General features: G+C 36.6%; 1 protein-coding gene across 1 annotated transcript in view; it reads left to right on the top strand.

The window, feature by feature from the left end:
- The window catches only part of Srrm234 (Serine-arginine repetitive matrix 2/3/4), an 88317-nt gene that overhangs the window by 51056 nt on the left and 11526 nt on the right, over positions 1 to 25735 (top strand). Inside the window, exons 4-10 of the mRNA XM_071590753.1 lie at positions 1519 to 1830; positions 4222 to 4293; positions 10114 to 10305; positions 11519 to 11645; positions 16026 to 16090; positions 21167 to 23293; positions 25199 to 25711. Coding sequence (XP_071446854.1) covers positions 1519 to 1830; positions 4222 to 4293; positions 10114 to 10305; positions 11519 to 11645; positions 16026 to 16090; positions 21167 to 23293; positions 25199 to 25711 — 3408 coding nt within the window. The remainder of the gene's footprint in view (positions 1 to 1518; positions 1831 to 4221; positions 4294 to 10113; positions 10306 to 11518; positions 11646 to 16025; positions 16091 to 21166; positions 23294 to 25198; positions 25712 to 25735) is intronic.

Consider the following 25735-nt stretch of genomic DNA (forward strand, 5'->3'; position numbering starts at 1 on the left):
GAGGGTAGTTTCTCAGCCTGTACCGTAGCGGTAACAATAATAGTTGTGGTGCTCAGTGCATCGCCCTGCTTGTGTGTTGATTTAACACTCCAATCAATAATCGAACGCGTGCTCCCCACGCCGTCCCCATGACCAATTACTCCCAGCAATATTTGGTGTTTGAGTAAAAAATCCGATGCAAATAGTTCGCCCATCTTTTCCTCTCCTTCCATTGCACAGTACGCTGCTTGCCCGCAACGCGTAGTTTAACATCTTGTACATGCTCGAGTTGTGTGCATAAATATGAAAGTTGAAGTATTATAACCGTCGATGAAGCCCTGGTTAGAATTCCATTGATCCCTTGTATTCCCGTCACCACCTGAGCGAAATTTGTGATATAGCCCGTCATTTTATGTTTATAAAAAGCCTACCTTCCAGGGACAACCCCAGGGCATTTATTTATTATCATCGGACCTTGCTAACATTCGTATGTGTGATGTAATAGGCACGACTTCGCGGTGATGCTATGTGAGAAGAATAATGCTCATGATTTCGAATATAAAATGAATCGGACGCCGCGGCTGGTCGATGCCGGGCACTGGATTTCCAGGACACAGGATTGACCGCGTCGTATTTCGCTCATCCTTCGCTCTGCGCCGTGGGTTTCTTTTCGCAGATGTGCCCCCCGCGTGGAAAGAAAATCAATGCTTCGCCCTATGCATGCGGCAGACATGAAATGCACCATGTGGTCCGCACTCGGGTGTTTCACCGCGCGCTGGATATCGTTGCAATGCGATTAATTACCGAAGACGTTTTTGGAAGCCATGGTCCTGCAGTGTATTGATTTAATAAATTACGTGTTACACAATGCAGGGAAAATATGTTGCAACATAAGTTATTTTAACGTGAAATCTTGTAAATAAATTTCGTTTTGGACGTACGTACCTGTAATACAATGTCAATGAAATGCGAGAATCAGCTTAAAATACTATTATTAGAATTTTTATGAAGTAAGGCTGCAAGTTGAGGGTTATGCCTAAGTTTTGACCTATTTGAAAACTCTATTAGGTGAAATTGAAATGGGAATATTTTAGATTAGTATTCATTGATTTTTTTGAATTAGCGTATTATTTTTTGTTTAGTATGCAAGAGAAGTGATGGAAATTGGTTATAAACGTTTTTGTATTTGTTTCTCACTGGATTGTTATTATTGATGGTAATTATACCTATGCTATCCCATGTTTTTTTTTTATTTTGAAATTTCAGCTCTTATTAAAAGTCAAGTATTTGGCTAAAAATCTTTGGGAAGGATTGGGGTAGGCAAAATAAATTTTACCATGAAAACTTAAACCTTGTGCAAAAAATTGTGTGCCCTTTATTTACTTGTTGAGGCAAGCATTATTTATTGATTTCAATGAACTGAAAATTTTGTATCCCAAAAAAAAGGAGTAGGTTGAATATTTTTTGTAATTCTCTCCTTTGAATGAAGTGGGGAAATAGTTAAGTTGATGGTAGTAACTTTTTCTGTTTTGTTTTCAGTGTTAGGGAGACACATCAAGTAGCAGAGGCACAACAGGAGAAGAATGCAAAACTTCGTGAAGCTTTTGGCATTTCGGAGTATTTTGTGGAGGGCAGCAGTCTAGATCCGAACCGAAGGGCAAAAGAAGCTGCGGCTCGTGCCGCAGCAGCTGTTGCTGCATTCGCCAAGGCAGCGGCTGCAGCAGCTGCGGCAGCCACTTGCAAGCAGTACGCCTTGGTGCGCACGCCTAGTCCCGAACCCATCCAATCGACCAAGGAGTCCAACAAAGAGGGGGAGAAGACCAAGAAGAGGAAGAAGAAGGCCAGGGACAGGTGGGTACTTGTAGCCTCTCTGCTCATGACCCTCCGGCTCCGCTTAGGGTGGTGGAATTTTCTCAAGGGCAGATTTAATAGTTATAACTTGAAGTATAACAATAAGAATTACAATATATATTCATCAGAACCCTGTGGGAAGAGTTTTTGAGTGGTTTTGTAAATTTTTTCCGTGAATAATTTTTTGTTTTTACTTTGTTATTTGGCTTTATGTTAGTGCATATGTACTGAATAATGAGCAAAGCTACAATAGGGTGAACTAAAACCCTTTTTAATGTTGTTTTCAAGCACGAATAATTTAATAGAACCGTAGGAATAATTTTACTCTTTTTAGTTCTCTTAGCAATTTTAATTAAACTTCAGTGTGCTTGTTACTAAATTTTTATATGTGAACAACTTTAAAATTTCATGGTTAGGATTTGTGCGTGTAAATTATCATATTCAAAGAGGATTTCATTGTCAAAATAGGAATTCGGCACAATTTCCGGCTGCTGTTGAGAAGCAGGGTTAAATAGATTTCTTTAGAGATACGTAGATGAACAAAAATCCACAGGTTATGTTATCCCTACAATTTCAATGAGCATTGTTTATATTGTCATATTACCATGATGACCTTAATGACCTCCATTTGAGTGATTTTATTAGAAGACTGTAGGTGTTAGAAATTTTTTATGGTAACAACCTGCTTAGTCCGTAAGCATTTGAGTGTAGGGGGGAGGGGGGGGAGTGCTGAATTGGGCCTTTCCACTTTCTTGATCCTTCTTGTAGTTGCTGTATGATGCTAAGGCATCATGCTGAATCAATTTACTTTGCTAGCAGACTCACTTTTAATGGATACAGTTATGGCGGATGGATACAATTATGCTGGCATTAAATATTTGAGGATTTTTAAAGTTCTGAAAAAAATTTTTGAATAATTTTGTATAACTCCTTGAGGTACTAGATGAGAAACTACCTTTTAATATTTAATCATATTCTCCTTTCTCTCCTATTGCCTCATCCCCTGAATTTAAAAAAAGCAGTTGAGTCATCACGTCACTCCCTTCAACCCACAAAACACTGTTTTCACTATCATGCATACTATTGGATATGCTCATTTCGTGAATCCTTGTACAATTGACTTTGTGGTGATTGTGTCCCAGGTGGCTGTTTTCATCCATTCTCTTAATTGAGTGAGCAACTGATACTTTATATTTCTGATGAAGTAAATTCATGGTTTCCAACCATGTGTCCCAGGTGGCTGTTTTCATCCATTCTCTTAATTGAGTGAGCAACTGATACTTTATATTTGTGATGAAGTAAATTCATGGTTTCCAACCAATAGTCACTCAATATATCCCTTACTCAAGAAATGATTATTAATCACAGCATCTAACTCTTGCAAATGCGATGTAATTCCTCCAAGAATAAATACTTGGCCTTTTCCTGCTTACGTAAGATCATTAAGATGGTAAGTTTTTTAAAGTGAAACTGGCATTTATTAAATAAAAACCTGATTGATTCAGTTAATGTTTTGAAATAGATAAAATAAATGAGATAGTATTATTGATAAAGTAGCCAATACCGCATTGTCATTGTTGATTGAAATTGAGTTACTTAAATTAAAAACTGAGCTGATTTCTGAGGACATTCAGTGATGTAATTTAATCAAATGGGATTTTTGTTTTATTTACATAAGATGTTTTTACACTTGAGGCTTCCTGTTCACCATATTGACTCATTTTAAGTTGTCATTGATTAAACACAAGGACAGTGGTGAAAAATACTCTAGTGTGGATACATGTTCCAAATCTTTGGTTAAACTGGACCCCATATGGTCTGGACGAGTCTTGATTGCTGTATATGAAAAGATAGCTACAGTGTCCATAGACAAAAGTAAATATATGAGGTATTTTAATTAATTTTCCTTGGGAGTATTGCCTTGAAGTATTTTGAGAAAAAATGCCATCCAATGTTCTATCATTTACATCCTCAATTAATTTTAATGTACATATAACTATGGAATAAACGGGTATTAGTAATTAGCTAAGAAAAAATTGTGAATATAAGTAATCAATGTGCATGATTATTTGTTCACAGTGAGAATATTAGCTGGGATGTTTGTGAGTGGGATAAGTATTTATATTCTGCAGAAAATATTTAAATAGGATTTTGCAGTTCAAGTAATTTAAATCCTTACTGGTAATGAAATTGGGGCTTCTTTTTACACATTTGTTGGGTGGAAATGTGTAGGGAACTTACCATCTAAGTGGACCGAATAAATCCATAGGAGTTAAATTTTTTTTTGTCTGGTTGCATGTTAATTGGTGTTGAGAACTTCAATTGCATATTATAAGTACTTACCCTTTTCTTATTGGTTGAATATTAAATAGCTTCTTCTTCTCGTTACAGTTCTTCAAGCTCAGAGCCGAAAGAAAAGAGGGAGAAGAAGAAAAAGTCATCAAAGAAGCATAAAAGAGACAAGTAATGTTCTTTAAAGTTGTAATGTCCTCATTATTTTAATTGATGCTGGAATCATTTTATGTTGATTTTATAAAATGCCAGCTGATTTTTTCATAGAAAAATTGAATTAATATGTACTCATTTGGCATCTGTAAAGTTGGTTCTTACCAATCATATGATATAAGTTCAGTGATTGCTTTCAAAGTGTCAAATGGGTGTGCATATTTTAAACTCTACATTAAGGAATTTTGTGTGTTAATGGCTACTTACCTGATCCCCTGTAAATACTACTTCTGTATGTTTGGTTTAATATAAACATTTCTGATATCCCAAACAAATTTTTCCATTACAAACAGTACAGACCAAAGGAATTTTTAATGGAATATTAGGTAAGCTTTTAATGTATGCATTTTATTTGAACATTTTATCAATATCCCAAAAGATGTCCTTGATTCAGGCTTCCTTTTACCTAGGGGAAAAGTATGCCTGGCAGAGATACATATATTCACTCTTATTCTCTGTATTTTTTTCTGAATCTCTTTGGTAGTGATCAGGGAAGAACCAATAAGGGTATGTATTTATTCAAGTATGTCTGTATTAACTGTAAATGCCTGAATTTTCAGTCAAAATCTTATTTTTCTCAATTATCATTCCATATGCAGATTGAGGTAATACGTATTGTACCATTACATTTGTTATATACTGAATAAGGGGTACATGGACTACATTTGTCTTGTGAATTTTATAGTATACCAATTACATCATGGATTATTTTAGTGTACTTATATAGGATATGAACTTCAAAGAATGTTTCACTGCTCACACAACATTTGAGAACTACCTGCTTAACTAATATGGGTGTGTTCTCAAAGGATCAATTATTATTTTTTTAGAGAAGATGTAAAGCTAGAAAATCTTATTATTGACTGGAAACATTTTGTTATTTTAGTTGAATGAAATTTTCATAATGAAGTTTGTTATTGGATGGTATATAGATTTACAGCAATGTGACAATGGTTTTTGAGCTGGCGGCAAGAGCAGCATTTCATGAAGGTCTAGCCTTGCTAGCTTTTAATAAAGCTGAAGGTGATTTCTGTGGTAAAAATAAGATTTAAGAGTGATAGTTAAAAAAGCTGACATTGAAGTTAATTGGATTGTTAGAGTAAAGATTAAAGGTGACTTTAAGTTGAATATGACTGGTTAGATTGAAGCTACCCAAATCAATATGAGAGCACATAATGCCATAGATTCTTTTAAACTGATGGTTTGGCTTCCCGAAATCCTGATAATAAGCCAAATGAAGGTTTATCAAGGTCACGAGGGAGCTGAGACCACCAGTGTAGAGAAGGTGCAATGTGTTTAGTGGACTCTTGTTAGTGCGTCCCCTGGCAGCACATATAAATAAGTATGGTTAGCACTTTTTTGTTACATTGTTATTTATTGTTTAGTTTCAATCTTGAGTGCAAGTGCAGAACCTGTGGGAAGTTCCAATGTTGCTAAGAAGTTGTTGTAAATTCCACACATGCACTGCAAAAAGGATAGTATTCTGAGAGGTTAGTTTGGGAAGAAATTTTTTATTATTTGGAAAATTATTATGGTAAACAAGTATTTAATAATTAGGATATTAGCTAAAGAGTTTATGTAGAGGAAAAGTAAGAATGTACATGTCCATGGTGGACTAGTTAAAGCTCAATTATTTCGGTAGTTACTGGCGTAAATTATGTAAAGGCAAAGTAAGAATGTACATGTTCAGGGTGGACTTATGAAAGCTCAATTATTTCAGTAGTTACCGGTATAAATTTAACTGCTGCATGACTGAGTTATCTCATATGCAGAACTTAGTAAAAGTGTCTTTTATATTTACATGTAACATGCCCCAAAGTACAAAAAGTGAAGAGTCAGGCGTGATGTTGTGGAATTGAGACATAATAAAAACTTTGTTGCAATTTTCCACAATTAAAACTTTATTTCGACCATGGTTTCGATACACTGTACACCTGATGATGATACAGTGTATCGAAACCATGGTCGAAATAAAGTTTTAATTGTGGAAAATTGCAACAAAGTTATTATTATGCTACAAAGTGTTAAATACTGATTAATGAAGTATCAATAACTAGTGAGGAAGCACTCACCCATAAGGGTTATATATTTGTCATAATATTGGTGAAGTTTTTGCTATAAATTGCCACCAAGAACTATAAAATGAGCAATAATAAGTTAATCAATCATAAATTACCCCTATTTTATGCTACCCACATAATGATTGCCATTTGTATAGAAGGTTAACCCTTGTTTCCATGCTTTACTCGTTAGTACGTTCAGAATTCCAGATTTTTAATAAAGTGCGAACCCAAGTCCATTACCTGCTAAATCATTGCGAAGCCCATGCTGAGTCACAGGACTTGTGACTTCTGTCTGCAAAACAACAGTTGAATGGGCAGTTATTGATATGGATTACTAAGGTTTATCAGTTTATTCTATTTGGGAATTTAAATTTTCATTCTCTTGCTATTATTTTGAATTATTAGCATTATGTTAAGTTAGACAAGTAATCATTTATTTAATTGGTGTAACTCACAGTTGTAAAAACATCATTGGTACAGGGAAAACGTGAAGGATATAATGGAAATAAGATGTAGATTTGGCCCGAGTCTGTGTGCTTTTGCAGTTTCGGCATTTTGCTATTGAAAGTTTCTGCATTGCTTATTACATTTCATGGGACAATTTTAATGGTCTATATCAATAATGTATGATGTTTTTTTTTTAAATTTTCCCCCTTTTGTCCAATCTCTAGTTTTGCAAACAAAACCGATTATAAAACAATAGTTACATGTAGATCAAATTATTTTTTTATTTTGGAAACAATGGGTTTCTTCTAGGGACAATGTAAGAATTCTACTATTCCAGAAATAGTGACTTGATATTTATGGTAATTAGTTTCTAAATTTTTTTTTGAAAATACCTTATGTGGTAATCTTATGACGAGGATAGAAACTCTGGAAATCTATAAAAACTGAAGCTTTAAGTGATGAAGTTATATTTGTTCTGAGATTTTTCTATTTGTTCTGAGATTTTTCAGTTTGGCCAAAAACCACATCTATCATCTTCAGCATTTAGGTTCCAAGCTAGTACATAATCCTCTATGAATGCTTATATGTCATGGGATAAAAGTTTTTATTATGATAGAAACTAATAGTTTATAATTCCTTTGTTGGCTTAGTTGTGCATGTTATCATTAATCCTTATCATGTTAATGTTAGTCAAGTGAATGCCCTTGGAATTGCCAATTGTATGTTGTTTTATATTCAGGCATTTATGGTTTATCACATTAATACTTTGTGAGCATAAATATACCTTTTTATTAAGGGCACAATCATGTATCCACACATTAAGCAATTTTATTATGTAGAATTAAGATCTGAAATCAATTAACAACTCTATAGTTTTTTGTAGAAAAATGTCGTAATTTCTTAAACCAACACCAGGGTCACTCAGCGGTCTTTTGATTGCAAATTGTGGTAACCTTGACAACTTTTAAAGTAAAAAAAAAACTACTGGCCCAATTGCTTTGAGCAGTGGCCACATTTGAAAGCAGGAGGAGTCCTCGCAAGTAGTAGTGATTTTTTCAATAAGAAAGGCATAATTCATGAATAGAGTTGAATTTTCTTTCGCTTTGAAAAGTTCCTTACCTTGGCGATGAAACACTAGGTTGACGCTCAAAAGACTACGAAATGTGACATGCAATTAATTTTTTTTATGTCATCAATAAAGAGGCATGTGATTGGACATTTGTGGAAACTTCAGCTTACCTCAGTTCTCATTTGATTTTGCACTGTTAGACAAATGTAGTTGCACTTAATTCTTTTATGTCTAACTCTATGTGAAATCAATTTTTTTTTATTTTATCAGAATGTTGATGGTTATTTTGATTTTCCAACAAAGAGTTATAATCTTCAATGTTTGATTTACTGTAATACTAAAAGCATAGTCTCTCTCTCTGAATACGGCTTTCCTTCTTGTTAGAGGCCTCAATTTCTTGATATGCTAATTATTTAGGAATGGCAATTGCCCCATCCACCTGAATTTCTGTAAATACTTTCACGCAAAAAGGGAGGGCCTCTAATCAGAGAAATGCCTCTTGTAAGTTGCGTTTGGAGGGTTTGATATTTCAGAATTTTTTCGTAGATAACTATTATTATATTTTGTTCACTGTTTCAATCTATTACCATAAGGACCATTTTGATTCCTATGGAGTAGCTCCCGACTTCCCTGGGCCAAACTGCGAAAAAAGAAATATAACTCAAAAAATTAATGAGTAGTAATGCAATGGTTTAAATTGACATCCTGGTCGTTGTTCACAAGCAACAGGAATCACCACTACAGCCTCAATATGCGAGCTAATCACAGGATGCAAATTGCTTTGAAAATGTAATGATAAATACTAGTCAATGTGCTCTAATAGGTATGTCTCTCCATGAAACTGGCACTGGACTAACTTTTCAATGTTCATTACATTTTTGGTTCATGCTCCTGGCATTCTCTGATATTTTTCTCTTTGGAAAAGCAGTCGATTATTATTCTGTTTATCATGGTATACTCACTGAAGGGTTTGTGATTGAATGTATGATAGTTGTGATTATGGAATGTTATATCTGGAGATCAAGCCATGTAAATTATCATAAGTGCATTCATATGTTTAAGTTTAAATCTGATTGTTTGACCAGTATTCTTCATTTTAAGCAGTTTGATTTTATGGTTATATGTGAAAGAGTTGTTATCAGATATGGCATGCCATGATGGAATTTAAGAATTCGGATTAGATCATGTGGTTTTTCAACTCTTTAATTCTCTTAGAAAGCTGTTTCTAGTTCAACTTTTATTTTATTTAATATGAAAGTTAAAGAACATTAAAAACTTAAAAGCAGCATTATGGACTGTTGATGATCATGATTAAATGGGGTCATTTCATGTGGAGCCACTTCTTCTTAAGCACTTATAATATATTCATGCTTTGTGCACAAAAATGAAATGAGAATTTCTGTTCTGAAAAAAACACATAAAAGTTAAGTTCAACTAGTAATTTGTCATCTAATTAATTTTTGTGTGCTCTGTTAAAAAAGTCAAGCTGTCATAAAGCATTGTTAATGTCATCTCTCTATTTTTTTTCTGACAAGTCCGTCCTTATTGATGGGTTGAAAAGGTAACAGTATTCACATATATGCTCTTTCATATGATTGATTTTGTTAATCCAATTAATATTTTGCGTTTGAAGAAATTTATATTGCATATCATTGGAATGCCAAGTGAAAATATTGTAAAAATAAAATATCAATAATTAAAGCTTAAATATCATTTTTGGAACTAATAGATGAATGTTCATGTAATGGAAAACGTATGAAATGTTGTATTTTTATGTTTTAAGATTGATTATGTTGGGGATGTGATGGTTGATATTATTTTTTTATGAATTCTATTTTTCCCTTCACTTTTTATAGGCACTATGTCTTTTATATCAGTAGTTATCTATATTTCTAATGGGCATATGTACCATATAGCAATGTTTTGCCGCTCTAACCAATAGTTATGAACTGTGTATGAATGTATTCTCACTTTTGAAGTTTGTACTGAGGAAGTTTGGTTATAATTAATTTTTCCAATGATGTTTTTGAATATGATTTATGACTGTCCTTAAATTCTGTCTTAAAAATTTTATTGACTTCCATTTAAATCTCTTACAAAATTATTTTACTAGCATTAAGTTGAATTAAAAGACATGGATGAAATTTTGTTTCCAAAGCATTATCTGAGGGTTCACATTGTGCATATTGTTGTACTCAGGTCAGATTCGCCTGGGCCTGAGTCTGGTGCTTCTTCCAAGAAGAAGAAGAAAGCAAAGGAGAAGACAAAGAAAAAGGCTTTAGAGAGACAGAGTAGAAGGCGGAGGTCTTCCCCATCAGTGTCACCATCACGCTCTTCCTCTTGCGCATCAGATCATTCCTCCGCTTCCAGTTCGGATAATGATTCCAGCAGGTAGGTTTTGTGCACTTTGGTCTGGAAGTCACTATTCCCTCAAGTTCGCGTCAGATGGCACGTTCTCACTTACTGTAATGCCTCAATCGCAACTCCTTCAAGATCTTCCTCTCATCTTTCTTGGAGGAGGTAAACCTAATTCTCTTAACATTTTAGCTGAATGATTAATGTTCTCTGCAAGAATGATGTTGATGAATGGGAAGTTTACCTTAGGCTGTGCACACACTAGATCCACCAACAATATTTTTGTGTTGTGGAGCAAAAGTGCTATTGTGTTATGGAGCATAAATGTTTCAAGTGGTACTCACCATTTGCTGATGTAATGAGATGAAATAAAATACCAAGAGACATTCTTGTCTTCATGGAGATTAGAATCACAAGATGTTGCAGTCACTCTGTGTGATATGGTGGTATATTGTCACTTCTTTATTTATGTTTCTTTCAGAATGATAAGGACAATTTATATCATTTTAAGGGACCAATGTATCCTGTTAATAATTATTGTTGATGTGGAATATTTTTTCAAAGAGACAATGTTATGGTTTGGGCAGACATCTTCATATTACTTGGCCGACAAAATAGGTTAATAATTAGTTATTTTAGTACCCTGGAATTTAGTGGCATGAAATTATCATGTTTGCAATATTTTGTGGTTGACTAAATTATTTTATTTAAGCATTGTCGTGAAAAGGCACAGGAGTAAATAAGCATCAACTTGTATGCAACTTTCTGCTGCAAAATGAGTCTGTAAAATGATCTATCTTAACTTGAAACTACTGTTCACCAAATTGCTGGTTAGCTTAGTTTTTCCACTATGTATTATGATCTAATTTAATTCAAGAGGGTAGCTTTGATATTTTAGAAAATTAGTGTCAGTGATTAATGGTAATCATTCTGCATGTGGTTGATGAAAGATACCTTGAGAAAGTTGAGAGTTCACTAGCATCCCCAAGAAATTTCAGTTGTGTAAAAACAAGTTGGAGTGGATTTTGAAACATTCAAATTCAACCTGGAAAAATAATGGAATTTGAAACAATTGATTATGCTGACTAAATGCCATGCTGGTGTCATAATACTGTAATACTCTGGAAGTGGTTTCTCCTCCTGAGGAGAACTGCATTACTAGGATCTTGAGTACAATACAGTCCAAATCACCCATGCACAAGTTTTCTGTTAATGGTGTGTGCTTATTTAAGTAATTTTTCTGTTGTAGTCCATCTCCTCATAAACATCACAAGAAAAAGGGCAAGAAAGCCAGCAGTTCATTAACTTCATCGAAAGCCCACAAGCCTGGTTCTGATGCCCCAGTGACTGACAAGGCACATGTGTCGCGATCTGAGGTGAGAATCATTGACAAAGGGTTTCTGTCCTGCTGCAACACATTTTTTGGCCATGAAAATGGTTTTGTTTTTGGTGTTGAAATTCATCATTTCATTCACAAACAAGCCATACAGAGGTATAAAACTATTTTTGTATTCATTATTTAAATGCAGATAATTGTTGTAATTTAAATGTTCATGTGAAAATGGCAAGGCCTCGAATTTCTTTAGTGACAGTTAAAAATTTAAAACCTCGCAGTTTATGTAATAATTCACACAGTTGTGGTTTTAATGTTCCTGATGTACGTTTTAGGGAACTTAATTGAATTCTTAGCTAAACCTTCCAAAGTCAGATATACCTTAAAGTTAAAAGTTTGCTCTACGTTTATCTAGACTTACCCCTATCATAATATGAACTTTAAAAGACTTGATACAAATTGTTTTATGAAATTTTGCAAACTAGTAAGTGGAGGTACCAATGGATAGTGAAAATAGTAAGTATATTTCTTTGATAAAGTTTACATTTCATTTCTTAATTCTGATTGTAATAATTATTTTAAATAGTTTTCAAGATAAGTTTGAGACCAAAAATTATTTCTTAATGCTATCAAAGCTTCCTGAGATATCTTTTGTCATCTTGAAAGGGAAGTCTGTAACGTCTTCTGGTTTGACTTTAAGGTGTATTCTTGTAATTTAAAAAAGTTGGTTTTATTTTTTAACTTGATTGACCAGAACTGTAACTAGATGCAATCTTTTTGGAACAGTGTTAATTGATAACCTTTCTCATTTGATGTGGAAGTTCAAATTTCACTGTTCAATGATGAGAGTTCTCCTAATGTGTTATGTATGTGTCATAGTTATTTGTTAATTTTTCATGGGTTCTCATTGATTGATAGCATTATTTCCATCTTGTTGGCATATATATATATATATATTATTTTGCTGTTTAATCATTCTAACTAATCTGAATAACATTTGAAAAATTAGCCCCAATGTGCTCTTTGGAGTTTTGATTTATTTCACTGGTATAAAATTTGCAACTGCTTAAATGTTTTCTTTAATAAATTAATTTTTGGTCTCATGAATATTTTCAATTTAAAAAGTATTCAGTTATACAGTCAATGTGAAATATATAGTTTCTGAATGTCATGTACAGGCAATTCTTTATTTGCGTGGTGTTGTGTACTTTGTAATTACCACATTTCAATGTAAACATTGAATTAAAAAAAATAGAAGTGGTATACCTAGACCAGGAAAGCTCTGGCCTAGGAATATTTGTTCTCCTACCATAAATATTGCTAAAAATTGAAAGAATAAAATTATGAAAAAGCAGAGTATTCATATTTTCCTGTAAAAGACTACCATAGTTCTTTTTTGAATTGATTTATGGGTTTTTATATAGATTATAGTAGTTACTGAATATTCCAGATTTTTTCCATAATACCATTTTGTTTATATTATTGAAGGATTCTATTAGTGATACTCCAGCATTAGATATTGTAAAAATGTCATGAAAAGTGAATTCAAATGGGCTAAACCTTCAGAAATAGCCATCTTGATAAAAATCCCCTCAGGTTATGTGTTAATAGTTTTAACTCAAAACGCTCTTTTTCCATTTCCAAAAGCTTGTAATCAAGCATAGTCTCAGCAGATTTCTTTAATATGGTGAGATTTTTTTAGACAGTGAAAATGAACTGATTTAAAGAATGAGGAAAAGAAAAGAAATGATCAGAGGAAATGTTTTCTTGAGCATTCCAATTCAAGAGAAGTATTGGGTGAAATGTTATGTGTAAGCTAACTCCTGTGCAAATTACAGCTAAATTTTGCATATTCAAACCTTTGACTGGGAGTTTTATGAAAGAAATTGTTGTCACTTAACTAAATCTGTTCAGTATACACCTAAAAATTACTGTGGACCCCTCTTTTAAGTTTTAAAAGAATTATTAAAGATAATGGATTTATAATATAAATTACAGCTCTATGTATTATATGGCAGAACTATTCCATAATAACAGAGGGAAAACCTCATGTAATTTTCCACTTAAAAAGATTTATTTTCGACTAGTTTTGATGTACTACATTATTTGCCCGTGAAAACAAAATGTCTGAAATGTGTGAAAGTTACTTCAAAATGATGTAATGTATGGAAACTAGTTGAAAATAAACATTTATTAAAAGGAAAATAGCAAGAGTTTCGTCTCTGTTATTCTGTTGTAATGGATTCCTATGGGAGTGTCAACTTGATACTCTACAAGCTTGTGCTATCTTGTAGTACTCCACTATGTCCACATGCTGCATTCTCATTACCACTAATTGCAAGTTGTTGGCCTTATTATTAACATAGGTCCATGAGCTTTGGTGATCTGTGTTTCAAATAACCCACTGCAAAATTTTTATTAGGTTAAGACATAAGCGATGCCAAGCTTGTGTGCAGTAGCCTTGAGCATTAAGAATAATCTTTTATTTATTTGATATGGGTTATTGGGTACACCCAGAGTTTAACCTTTTGTTGGAAGTCTTTTACACCAATGCTTAATAAAGTTTAGGAATTTCGGAGTACAGCTGACTGCATTATTTTTGAAATGCAGAGGTCAAAACCACGTAAATTTAGAATTACCTGTACTATTCTTCTTATCATATTAAATGATAAAGACAAGACTTGACTCAGATTTATGGTTTTATGCTAAGTGTTCCCTCCAGTCTTGTGTAAGATAATTACTGTTAATGAGGCAGAAATTGGATGAAATAGAAAAATAGGTTGATTACAGAATTTTGTGTTGAGGAAATGACTTATCTTAAACTCCCTCTTGTGCACCTTATGAGTTTTCCATGTTCTCAGACTTAATCATTTTGAATGCTATATTTCAATGTTGTTTTTGGTGTCAGTGGAATTCAGTCATGTTTCTGCAGTTTCAGATTGCTTCAAGTTAACGTTTTCAAATTCTTTTCACTTTGTTGCCGCAGTGTGCAAGGGTAGTTCAATTGAAAATATGGGCTTCCAGAGATCTCACTTCAAATGCAAATTGTGTCTAACTCAACACCCAACAAATGCAGTGGAAAATGGCACTTACCATGCCTTCATGTAGTATTCTCATATGTGGACTGGTGATTTTGGTGGATGTTAAATGTCATCCCCACTTGCCCATGCTTTCACTTGATCCATCCCTATAATTCTGGAGCCATATGTGAAATGATTGTTTCCGCTTAGGTAACTAAGAGGCTGCTGGTGCACATTATTTTAAATTGCTTGCAGTCTCTTGATCCCTGAATATTTCTCAGATAGTCTTAGTGCAACATGTATTGCCATTTTTGAGTCAATATTTTCTTAGATCTGTAACTGTTGACAGGGTATTTGCTTACTGAATTTCCTCAACTAGCTCAAGTACTTACTTCATTGTTCCTCCTCTGTTGAGGTTGCCCCATTTGTGAATGCTGCTGTCTGGCGTTTATATATCTATATACATATATATATATATATTTGGTGGGCAGTCTTCTGCTTCCATGTCTCTCTTGTCCTCATTGTCCCAATGGCCAGATAGAATGTTTCGCGTGCTTGCATGCCTTATTTCCTTTCCTGCTGATTAGCAAAGTGATGGCATCAGAATTTCCACTCTCATACTTAACCAGTCAATCAGCAATTAATTATTCATATCTCATTGTCAGAGGGACAAGAGAGTTGTTACTGTTTCTCTGTCTCCCTTTCTCTCTCTCTCTCTCTCTTTCATTCAGCCTGTTTTATTATTTGCAAAATGTGGAGCGATAATTGTTCTTATTTATAACACCATGCACCATTGTATAGGATTCCTAAGTCATTGAGTAAGTATAGCCAATATTAGTATTGACATTGTTATGGTGGTGGTATACTTGTTTAAATTGTATTGTTCTTGCACATTCTTTTTGGTATTATTTTTTCATGTATCACACTGAAGATGCTAAGTTTTGTGTGCTCCAAAATAAGACCTGTTGTGGAATTCTTTATCACATAAGAAGTTCCTTTAATTTCATGTATTCCTTGCATGCTAATGGTGGATTGCACTTATAGTAGCTATGTATTCCTAACCTGCATTTTGATGTTTTGTGTCTATCTGCCTTTAGAGAGTATTTTTATTTATTAAAAAATGTTCCAATCTTGTGATGTCAAGGCAGTAGGGTGTTGAACTCTCATGATCTTATTGAGTAATGTTATAACTGGGGATATTTTAAACTAAGAGCTAACTGTTTATGATGGTCTTGGATCATTAATGTCACCATAATAGATGGCCCATTGTCTTAATCTAATTACTATAATGAAAGTCATTTTAGCTTTGCATGAATTATGATTAGTTTAATTGATTACATATTTATCTGTGCAGCTATTAAGTAGTGAGTTACTCATTATCCTTTAATTTTTTCCCCAAAAAGAAGAGGCATGGTGAGGGTAAATCCAAGAAAAGGGACAGGCATTCCTCAAATAGCTCTTCATCCAGGTATGTCCTCTTCATTTTCTTATTTTGTGCTGGAATCAAGTTGTCCTTTGTAAATTATTGTTTGTTCCTTGTTCAAACTTGGTAGATTGGTCTGCATCATTTCAATATTATGTCATCTAGGCTTAAGCCTACATTTCCTGAACATCTTTTAGTTCTATAGCTTATTTGCTAAATGTTTAGGTATAAGTCTGCCTATTTTGTTTAAAGATTCTATGATAATTTCCTTCTGATACGCACTCATTCTTGAGATGGAAATAAATTAAAATTTCAACTTCGAGAACCCAAACAAAGTACCAGTAAAATACATCCTCTGGCTATCTCAAAGTTTTAGCAATGTATTTTACCTTTACCTTGTGTACTACATCATATAATCTCCAGAATAAATGTTTTGCTCTCATTCATTCAATTATTCTAGCTAGTTATGATAAAATAAAGAAATAAATATTCTGAACAAAACTTATTTTCCCGAAGTACACCATTAAATGGAGAATCTACACTCTAATCGGAGAATCCAATGCTCTTTAAGATTTTCTTTAGTTTCGTGCGATTGATGCTCACTAAACTTTTCCAACACCAAGTGTCAGCTCAGAGGTGTGGGTGTATCTAGGAGTGCATTTATAAATGGAATTTTTCAGGAAGGTAAATGGAGCCCATGGCCTTTGTAATCAGATGTGAACTTAAGTGTATACGAGGTCTGTTCAAAAAGTATCGAGACTTTTGTGTTTTTTCAAAATATATTTTTTTGTTCATGAATATCTATTTTGTCCCCTTCAAAGTAATCCCCATCAGATATTATACACTGGTACCAACGGTTTTCCAATCCTCGAAGCACTTCAAAAAATCATTTTTTGTGATCTTGTTCAGCTCCAACTTCGATGCAGTCTTTATCTTGTCAATCGTAGTGTAGCATCGTCCTTTCATGGGCCTCTTCAGTTTTGGGATCAAGAAAAAGTCACTGGGGACCAGATCTGGGGAATACGGTGGCTGCAGCATCATTGGTGTGTTGTTTTTGCCCAAAATTTCATGCAAAAGTAATGATATGTGAGCAGGGGCGTTGTCATGGTGCAAAAGTCAATTTTTGTTCTTCCACAAATCTGGGCATTTGTGGCAGATTTTTGCGCAAATTGCGCATAACTTGCAGGTGGGGATCAAGTTGGTGCGGGGGCTATCGCACTGGCTTCCCATCCAGAGGGCCCGGGTTCAAATCCCGGAGGTGTTGAATATTTTCGGTGGTATCTCGATCCCTACTTGAGGTGCTTTGTGGAGGGCACTTTGAGTGAGTACGCCGTCCATCGGATGGGACGTTAAGATGTGGACCCCTTGACACCTTTCGTAAAGAGTAGGCTAATGCCGATGCCAGGTTTCTCTCCACCCTTCAACCTTTCCTGTCCATCCCTAATGGTGCAAATTACCTCAGCAGTCGGTCGCCTCCCCTAAATAATACTACTGCTACCTTGCAGGTAATATTCCTTATTTACCGTTTTACCCTGTGGCAAGAACTCATGAAGCACCATGCCCCTGCAATCAAAGAGAACTCTAAGCGAAACTTTCACATTTGATCAAACTTGGCGTGCTATTTTCAGTCTTGGCTCGTACTGCAGCTTCCATTGGGATGATTGAGCTTTAGTTTCCACATCATAACCGTAAACCCATGATTTGTCACCCTTTATGACCCTCTGGAGCAAATTTGGGTGGTCTGTGAAACCTCATTAGCGATGTTAATTATTTGCGCTTTTTGGTTGAAATTGAGTAATTTATGTATGAATTTCATGGCAATCCGTGTCATGCCCAAATCAGTGGTAAAAATTGAATGGCACGAGTAAATCGATATGTTTATGTGCTCAGCAACTTCTCTAACAGTGATTCGACGTTTGGCCAATACTATTTTCTGAACTTCATCAATTTTTTCATCTGTTGTTAATGTGCTCGGGCATCCAGCCCGCTCTTCGTTGTTCACATATTCTCGGCCCGCTGAGAACATTTCGTACCACCGATAAACATTGCTTCGGTCCAAGGTGGCTTCTCCATATTCCACAATCAACGTTCGGAATGCTTCCGCGCAATTAATTTCTTTTTTTGCACAAAATTTGATACAGATTCTTTGATCCATTTTTTGGAACTGGTAAAAATTGAAGACAAGCCAAGACACATCTGAGCAAAACAGCTGTCATCAATCAACTGAACACTCAAAATGGCCAAACTTTTTGGCAGAAGTGAGAGACATAATGCCACAAAAAATCAAATTTACTTAACCCATGGAAATTCAAAATCCGTGATACTTTTCGAACAGACCTTGCATATGGTTATTTCATGTTTGCTCCTGGTAGAATACAACCTTATGGCAGGAGTGAGGGTCAAATTCTGAAATATTTGGCAATTCTACAGAAAATGAAATTTAACCCACACCTAGAAGCTGTGAAGTTTGTACGAAAGCTGATGCAAACTCTTCCCACCACTATGTTTTCCTTCACCATTTGTATAAATGCAGTACCATTAAAATTTTGTTGAGTGAACAATATGGGTTGCTGGATTAGTTGCTGAAATTACAGCATTAATGCAACAGTTTTTTTGGCTTGTGTTCGTAAAAAGGAATTTTTTTCTCAGGACTGCCGCACACATTCATATTCTTAGTATGTTGTATATACCTGGTATTTAATTGGTGTATGGGAAACCCTTTCAATATGGACCAACGATTTTTCTTAGCAAGGACAATATTTTTTGAGGACGAGTTTCAGAAAATGGCTTTGACTGTATTACAATGCCATTGAGACCCAAAACTAAGTACTCAATGCATAAAATGTCATAGAAATAATTTTTTTGGTAGGTGTTATCATGCTTTTCCCCTTTCCCTTTGTATTTATGTTTGCATTCAGTGGAAATCCAAATATTTATGAAGGTTTTAAAGCTAAAATAAATTATTTTGAAGGTTGGAAAATTGAATTGATTGCAATAATACCTAATTTAGTCAACTTAATCGCCCTGATCATGTACACGAGTGCTAAGAACTATTGGTTGTGTTGAATCTATTTTCTTTGTATCATAGATAATTGCTTTCTGGACTGTGTTTGTCTGTGGAAAACTGCTATTTGGTCATTTAGTTTTCTTTAGCTACCATTTTTCTGAAATTAGCCATTTGTTCCAATGAGTTACATTTGTTTACTTTTTCGAAATAAAAGAGAAGGCGAAGGAAAGTTAATTACACTACTCTTATTACTCATTGAGCCTGTACATGTATCAATCTGCTCAGGTGTATTTGGTGGATAAGAGAGTCAGGATGGGCAGTCTTAGGAAGATGAGTAAGATAGGTTTCAATTTTCAGCCATGCTTTTCAATGTATATGTGCAGAAAATGGTAAAAGTGGTATGGGAAGAACTAGAGGTGTGAATGAAATTTGGTGGGAAATACATTAAATCAGGATGGTGGATTATTAAGCTTCAGTCAACCAGTCAGCCGAGGAGTTGCATTCACTACTGAGTTCATTAGAATATCAGTGTTTTAGGCATGGGTTGAGAATCAATGTAAGTCAAAGAAAGTTTGTTGTGCTTTCATGAAAGAAGAAAGCTAAGTTAAATTTTCAAAAATGTTTGAGCAAAAACCAGGTGAAACAGTTTGATAATCTTGGAAGTATTTCCAAGCAAAGTAGTCCAGGTAGTACGGATATGAAATGAAAAGTTGCACTGGGCAAAGAAACCTTCATGGGAAGGAGCACTAGATGGCAGGGAAATTGGGTGAGGATGTTAACCCTAGAACAGTAATGGGGGTGAAAAACATCCCAGAGCGGGTTGAAATCTCACGCTAAACGAAAATGGCTTACATTTGCGGCTTGGGACCTTTACCATAATTCACGTCAATCAATGTGTTACTTGATAATACATTAAAAACGAAAAAAATGAGCCCTTGTAGGAATCTCATAGTCATAATGGGTGTGAGATATGAATTTTTGAAAATTGTCATCCCATGTTACCAGAATAGGGTGAAAAAGTGTTACTGTTCTAGGACTAATAAAAGGCTCATTAAAACTTTGATGTGGAGCGTTGTTTGCCTTCTTAAACCAGGCTAAGAAGTGTGGACATGCTCTTTTTATGTCCATCGATAAACTACCTTAATTTGGTAGACTTCCTATTCATAATAAATTCTCAATTATATAAATAAGAAAATAATTACAAACCCAAGGTTAGGTTATTTGCTGATAATGGTGTGGCATGACACGATTAATTACAATCTTAAGTGATCTCAATACCATTATTTGGGGTCAGTCATGATGGAATCCTCTACAAAATTTGGAAAAAAAATAAAACAATGATTTTCCAGGAGAAAAAAATTTGATCACTCAAGGGAAATCAAAATCTGGGAAAAAAAATATTTGAAGTACGTAATGTGTTTTCCAGTAATAGGGTGAGCTGTTGAGCGTTGAAATGATGATATTAATTCATCCATAATGACTCATTTTGCTTGTCGCCAAATGCCATTTGTATTATTTTGCAAATGTTTTTGATTTTTTTAAGAGGATAGTCAAAATTGACAGTTTCGCAGTAACAGAAAGATGATAATATTAGTAATAGATTCCCTTAAAATTCCCTTATAATTCATAAATTTGATTTGGGATTCATGTTAGTTTAAATTCTTGTTTCAAACCCTCTTTGGTTTTTGTGCTTAATTTGTACAAATCTAATGATAAAGTTTTCTCTGCAGTGTCAGTAGAGGCTCAGCTACAGGGAGTGAGTGATTCAGCCTGTACATTTCGAAAATGTACAATATTGTGTAAGAAAATCGATTGTATAAGACATTATTGTACACAAGAGAAAAAATAGAAGTATGTTTGCCTGCATACAGATTGTATGTAACTATGTAAAATAGCTGGGAGACCAAAGTATTATTGGGTCCACTGTATCAAAATATCAGCAAGTAAATTTTGGAAGTAAAATCAGATCAGTAAAATAAGGCAAAGAAACAGTGCCAGGTAAAAGTTTGTAACAGTATCGGTGATTAAAATGAAAAGAATACTAATTTTGTAATGTTATTAATCTTACAAATCATCAATCTTTTAATTCTCAAATAAATCTTGATTGATTTCAGTGAAACTGTTGCCAAGAGCTCATCCAAGAAAACCCGTCACCAATCTGGAAAGAAGGATACATCTGATGGGTGGCGTGCTTCTCCTCCGGAAGCCCAACGTCCTCGCTCATTTGTTGGCTCTGCACCAGTGGAGAGGGACCGAAATGACAGCAAAGGTGGGGAGAATGGTCGGGGCAGCGATGCAGATGCTCACGCGAGCAAAGAGTCAAAGGGCATGGAGCACAGGAAGTTGAAGCAGTCAGAGAGCACCACCCAGGAGGGGAGTCCACGGAAGAGAAGTAGCAGGCAGAGGAAGGAGGAGGAGGTGGCTGAGAGGAAGAGAAGGGAGAGGAATGGCAGGGCTCGGCCTCGCCACAGTTCTGCCTCCAGTTCCTCAAGCAGATCTTCTGATTCTTCTTTGGGGGATGAGGGAAACAATCACGGTGACCTCTCTAAATTCTCCAGGCCTGGTACCATACATTCAACCCTCATTGATGTTTCTGGTCGTGATCGGAAGGTCAGTGTAGAATCAACATCAGAGCCTGCAAAGCAGCATTCATCTTCAGGCAGTGGAGCCAGGAAGGAGAAGAGGGGAGAGGTGAAGGAAAAGAGGGGGGGCAGCAGCAGGGATCAGAGCAGAGGTCACAGCAGATCCCCAGTGCTCTCGAAAACTGAGAGCAGAGATAGTAGGAGTAGCCCTGGGGGGAGGGGAGGAGGTGGGAGAAATGGCTCCTCTTCCCCTAGGAGGTGGAGTCGTAGGGATGCTTCCCCTGAGGTGGACAGGAGGTCATCAAGGAACCACAGGGCTTCGCCACCACTTCGCCATCCCTCCCCAGCAAAGCGACGTGACCACTCACCTATACGGAGGAGGGACAGGTCCTCGGAACGACTCAGATCACCAGCCCGTCTTTCTCGTGATCAGAGGTCATCCCAGGGAGGGAGAAACAGGTCACCAAGACGGACTCAACCAAGAAGATCCCATAAACCTGGGGATTATTTGCCTTCATCACCTTCAGCCCACTCACGAAAATCTCGAAGGTCCCCCAGATCTCAAAGTCCAAGGGGAAGATCTTCCTCGCCATCGTTTGGGCGAGATGGTTATGGTCGGGATGGAGGGAGAGGCTACCGAGACAGACCTTCAGGGCGCTCTGAGCATGCAGATATGGAAAGGCACCAGAGGAGGGGTAAAGATTTGCATCATTCTACAAAGACCACCTCAAGGCAGTTGAAGAAAGAGGAGAGTGATAGTAGTCGAAAAAGTTGCACAGTGGAATCTCGGTCAAGGGATGCCCCTAAAGTTCGCGTGAGGCGATCATCAAGCGAAGAGGAGGAGGAAGAAGTGATGATAAAACCAGGTTCATCAAAACCAGTAGCTACTCCAGCACCAGTTATTGAGCTCTCAGACAACCGTGGGAAAGTAACCCCTGAGCAACCGGGTAAGAATGAGTCAAAAGCGGATACTGTTGAAAGTCAAGTTAGCAAACTAAGCCCATCAGAAGTGGGTGAAGGCAGAGAAATAATTACCCACCAAGTTGTTACTGGTAACACAGAGAAGAAAGGTGTTCAAAGTAGTGAAACTGGGGTAATTTCTAAGGATTCTCCTAAAGTAAAGGAGTTTAGTGATCCTTTAGAAGGGAAGAAGGAAGCAAAGTCTGTCATCCCCTCTCTGGTTTTGCCATTCGATGTGATTGATGCAATTATACCTCCTTCTCGTACATCATCAGTTATTAGTGAAAAGGACAGTGACTCCCCTGATAGACAGTCAAATTCCTTAGCTTCGTCCCCGAGGCAATCCCCAAAACCTTCAGCCCATCCCACTTCCATAGCTTTCCAGCGCATCTTGGAGGTTTCTTCTCCCACCGAAAAGATTCAAGAAGCAGACAGCACTGTTGAATCAGTGCCGGTACCTGATGAAGCTTCTTCAACTCTTTTGGATATTAAGCAGAATCGAGTTGTCCCAGAAGCAATTGCTCCACTGCCAATAGCAACTGCAGTTGTGGAAAATGAGCCCTACAGCAGCCGGGACTTGCATTTCAGGGGATCACGGAGTCGCTCAAGTTGCAGCTCACGAGGGAGGAGTATCTCTCCCAAGAAGAACATAACAAAGGACAGCAGAGCCAGAAGTTCATCTCGTTCTTCTGCTGGCAGGTAAGTCATCTCTTGTCCTGTCCATGGTGTTGAACAGGGGCCATATTTTTGAGCAAAATGGGGTTCCTACCTATCCTACCTATATTATAGGTAGGATATCGCGTGAAAGTACAAGGTGGTATTGAAAAGTAAGGTCTCCTATTTTTTTTCATAGAAAATTAAATTTATTCTCAACTTAGTGTTCATTGTTTGAAAGGTTGAGCATTTAGCTATTTTTCTACATAGTCGCCTTGATAATAAATCGCTTTTTACATCCTTGTAACCATCTTTTTAATACCGGCATCGTACCTTTCTCCCACCATGTCATGAAGTCAACTGATGACTACTTCTTGCACTTCCTTGTCTGACTTCAATTTCTGTCCCCCAAGGTGTTTTTTGAGAGCGGGAAGCAAGTGGTAGTCGCTGGGGGCAATGTCAGGGCTGTAAGGAAGGTGGTCGATGGTATCCCAGCCAAATTCATTGAGTAGGTTGGTCGATTGATGTGACACATGTGGATGTGCATTTTCATGATGCAAACACACTCCTTCGTTGAGTCTACCCTTTTCTTTTGTTTTGGATGGCTAGTCGAAGCTTCTTAGAGTCTTGCAGTAGCTCTCTGAGTTGATTGTCGTTCCTTTTGGCATAAAATACACCAACAGAATCCCCTTCCTGTCCTACAAAATGGTAGCCATAACCTTTCCCGCTGACTTCTCTGTGTTGAACTTTTTGGGCTTTGGTGAGGTCAGGTGATGTTTCGACTGTTCTTTTGTTTTTGGGATGTAATAATGTGCCCATTTTTCATCTCCAGTCACTATTGAATTCAGAAATCAGACAAGGAAGTGCAAGAAGCAGTCATCAGTTGACTTCGCGATGTGGCTGGAGAAAAGTACGACACCCGTATTATACAGCTGGTTACGAGGATGCTAAAAGTGATTGATTTCTTCTTCACCTCTGTACAGTCTGTCTTTCTTGTTGTATCATCTGTATATTTCTCAAATAGCATTCTCTTTATGTAGATTAATAAATTAATAAGCAATAAGTGAAAAACATAGACACCTTTCTGCAAATCTTAGCGTGGTTTTAATCGGTTAACTAATGGATAACCTTGTGCTGTTGTCAAGAATACCCTTCCTAATGATATCAGGGTATGAGGGAATCAAGCAGCAGTTAATATTGAAAAAATTTTGATTAATTGCTGTGTTGTAATCTGGGTGTGTGTATATGAAATTACTGATTAAATCTGAAGAATTTCAACCACTTACAGAGGGGTAAAAGAAGTTTCTGACATGCCCCTAAATGAAACATAACACTTCATTTTATAATTTAAGAACATATGAATATTCAGTTGTCACATCATGGAGATAGAAAGGTTTCCTTAAATGAGTTAGTAATTATTTTGTTTACATGTCACCCCTATACCAATATAATATGATATGGAAGCCTAATAAAGAATGGAAGGAAAGAATTTATATGGTAAACTTTTATTCAGGCACATGTGAGGGACCATTCCTAAACCTCCCCCTTGACAATTCACCAAGCTCAAGTTTTTCAGCATTTTAATAATTTAATTTCATTGTTCTTATTCTATGTATTTAAAGCTTCATGTGAAGAAATTTTCTAATTAAATACCACCAAAGTAATAGTCTATCCAAAATATAGGAAGCAAATTCATTATCTGAAATATTATTTTTTTAGCAGAACAAAAAAGTCATACATCCAATTTCCCAACCAAAATAAAATCCCATAGTGACAAATTTGAACTATGTGCTAATATTTCTGAAGCAGAGCAAATGTCCCTCTGCCATCTTTATTGTCCAAAAGAGCACGTTTTCCACAATACATTGGCTGATCCCACTCCTGGAAAGATGCCAGCAGCGTAGTATGCCTTGTGGGCATTGATTGAGGTGACCGACTCTGTACCCACAGAAGGAGTCGGGGCCGAAGCTCCTCGTTCAGCCGCAGCTGGTCCTCATCCCTGTCTAGCTTGTCATCATCTTCGTCGTCGGGGTCAGTGTCCTCTTCCCGTCGCCGAAGGGCTGCCTCGTCGCACTCCTCTTCCTCCTCGTCATCTTCGTCATCAGGGCGTTCTTCCTCGGGAGGGGGAAGGCGGCGGCACGGCAGCCGAGGGCGCCGTAGCCACCATGACTCGCGCTCCGTGAGCCGCTCGCGTTCGCGCAGCACAAGCAGCAGCGAGGGCAGCAGTGACGATGGCCGGGGCAGTGGGGGGCGCTCGCGGGAGGACCAACAGGGCGGGGGTGGAGGAGGGGATGGCGGCGGCGGGGGAGGAGACGCCCCGGGTGGCGGGGGGAGCACGAGAGCCTCAAGCCACTCATCCTCTCGCTCTGGGTCTTCTCGGTCGAGGGCCCGCTCGTCTCGGTCCCCATCCATCCCTCGGAGGCGAGGCTCGCCCAGCTTCCTGGATCGCCGGAGGATCACCAGGTGAGCATCGACAGCCACATTGAA

The sequence above is a fragment of the Hetaerina americana genome, unplaced genomic scaffold, assembly GCF_022747635.1.
Source record: "Hetaerina americana unplaced genomic scaffold, ioHetAmer1.1.p SCAF_4, whole genome shotgun sequence".
NCBI classification, from domain to species: domain Eukaryota; kingdom Metazoa; phylum Arthropoda; class Insecta; order Odonata; family Calopterygidae; genus Hetaerina; species Hetaerina americana.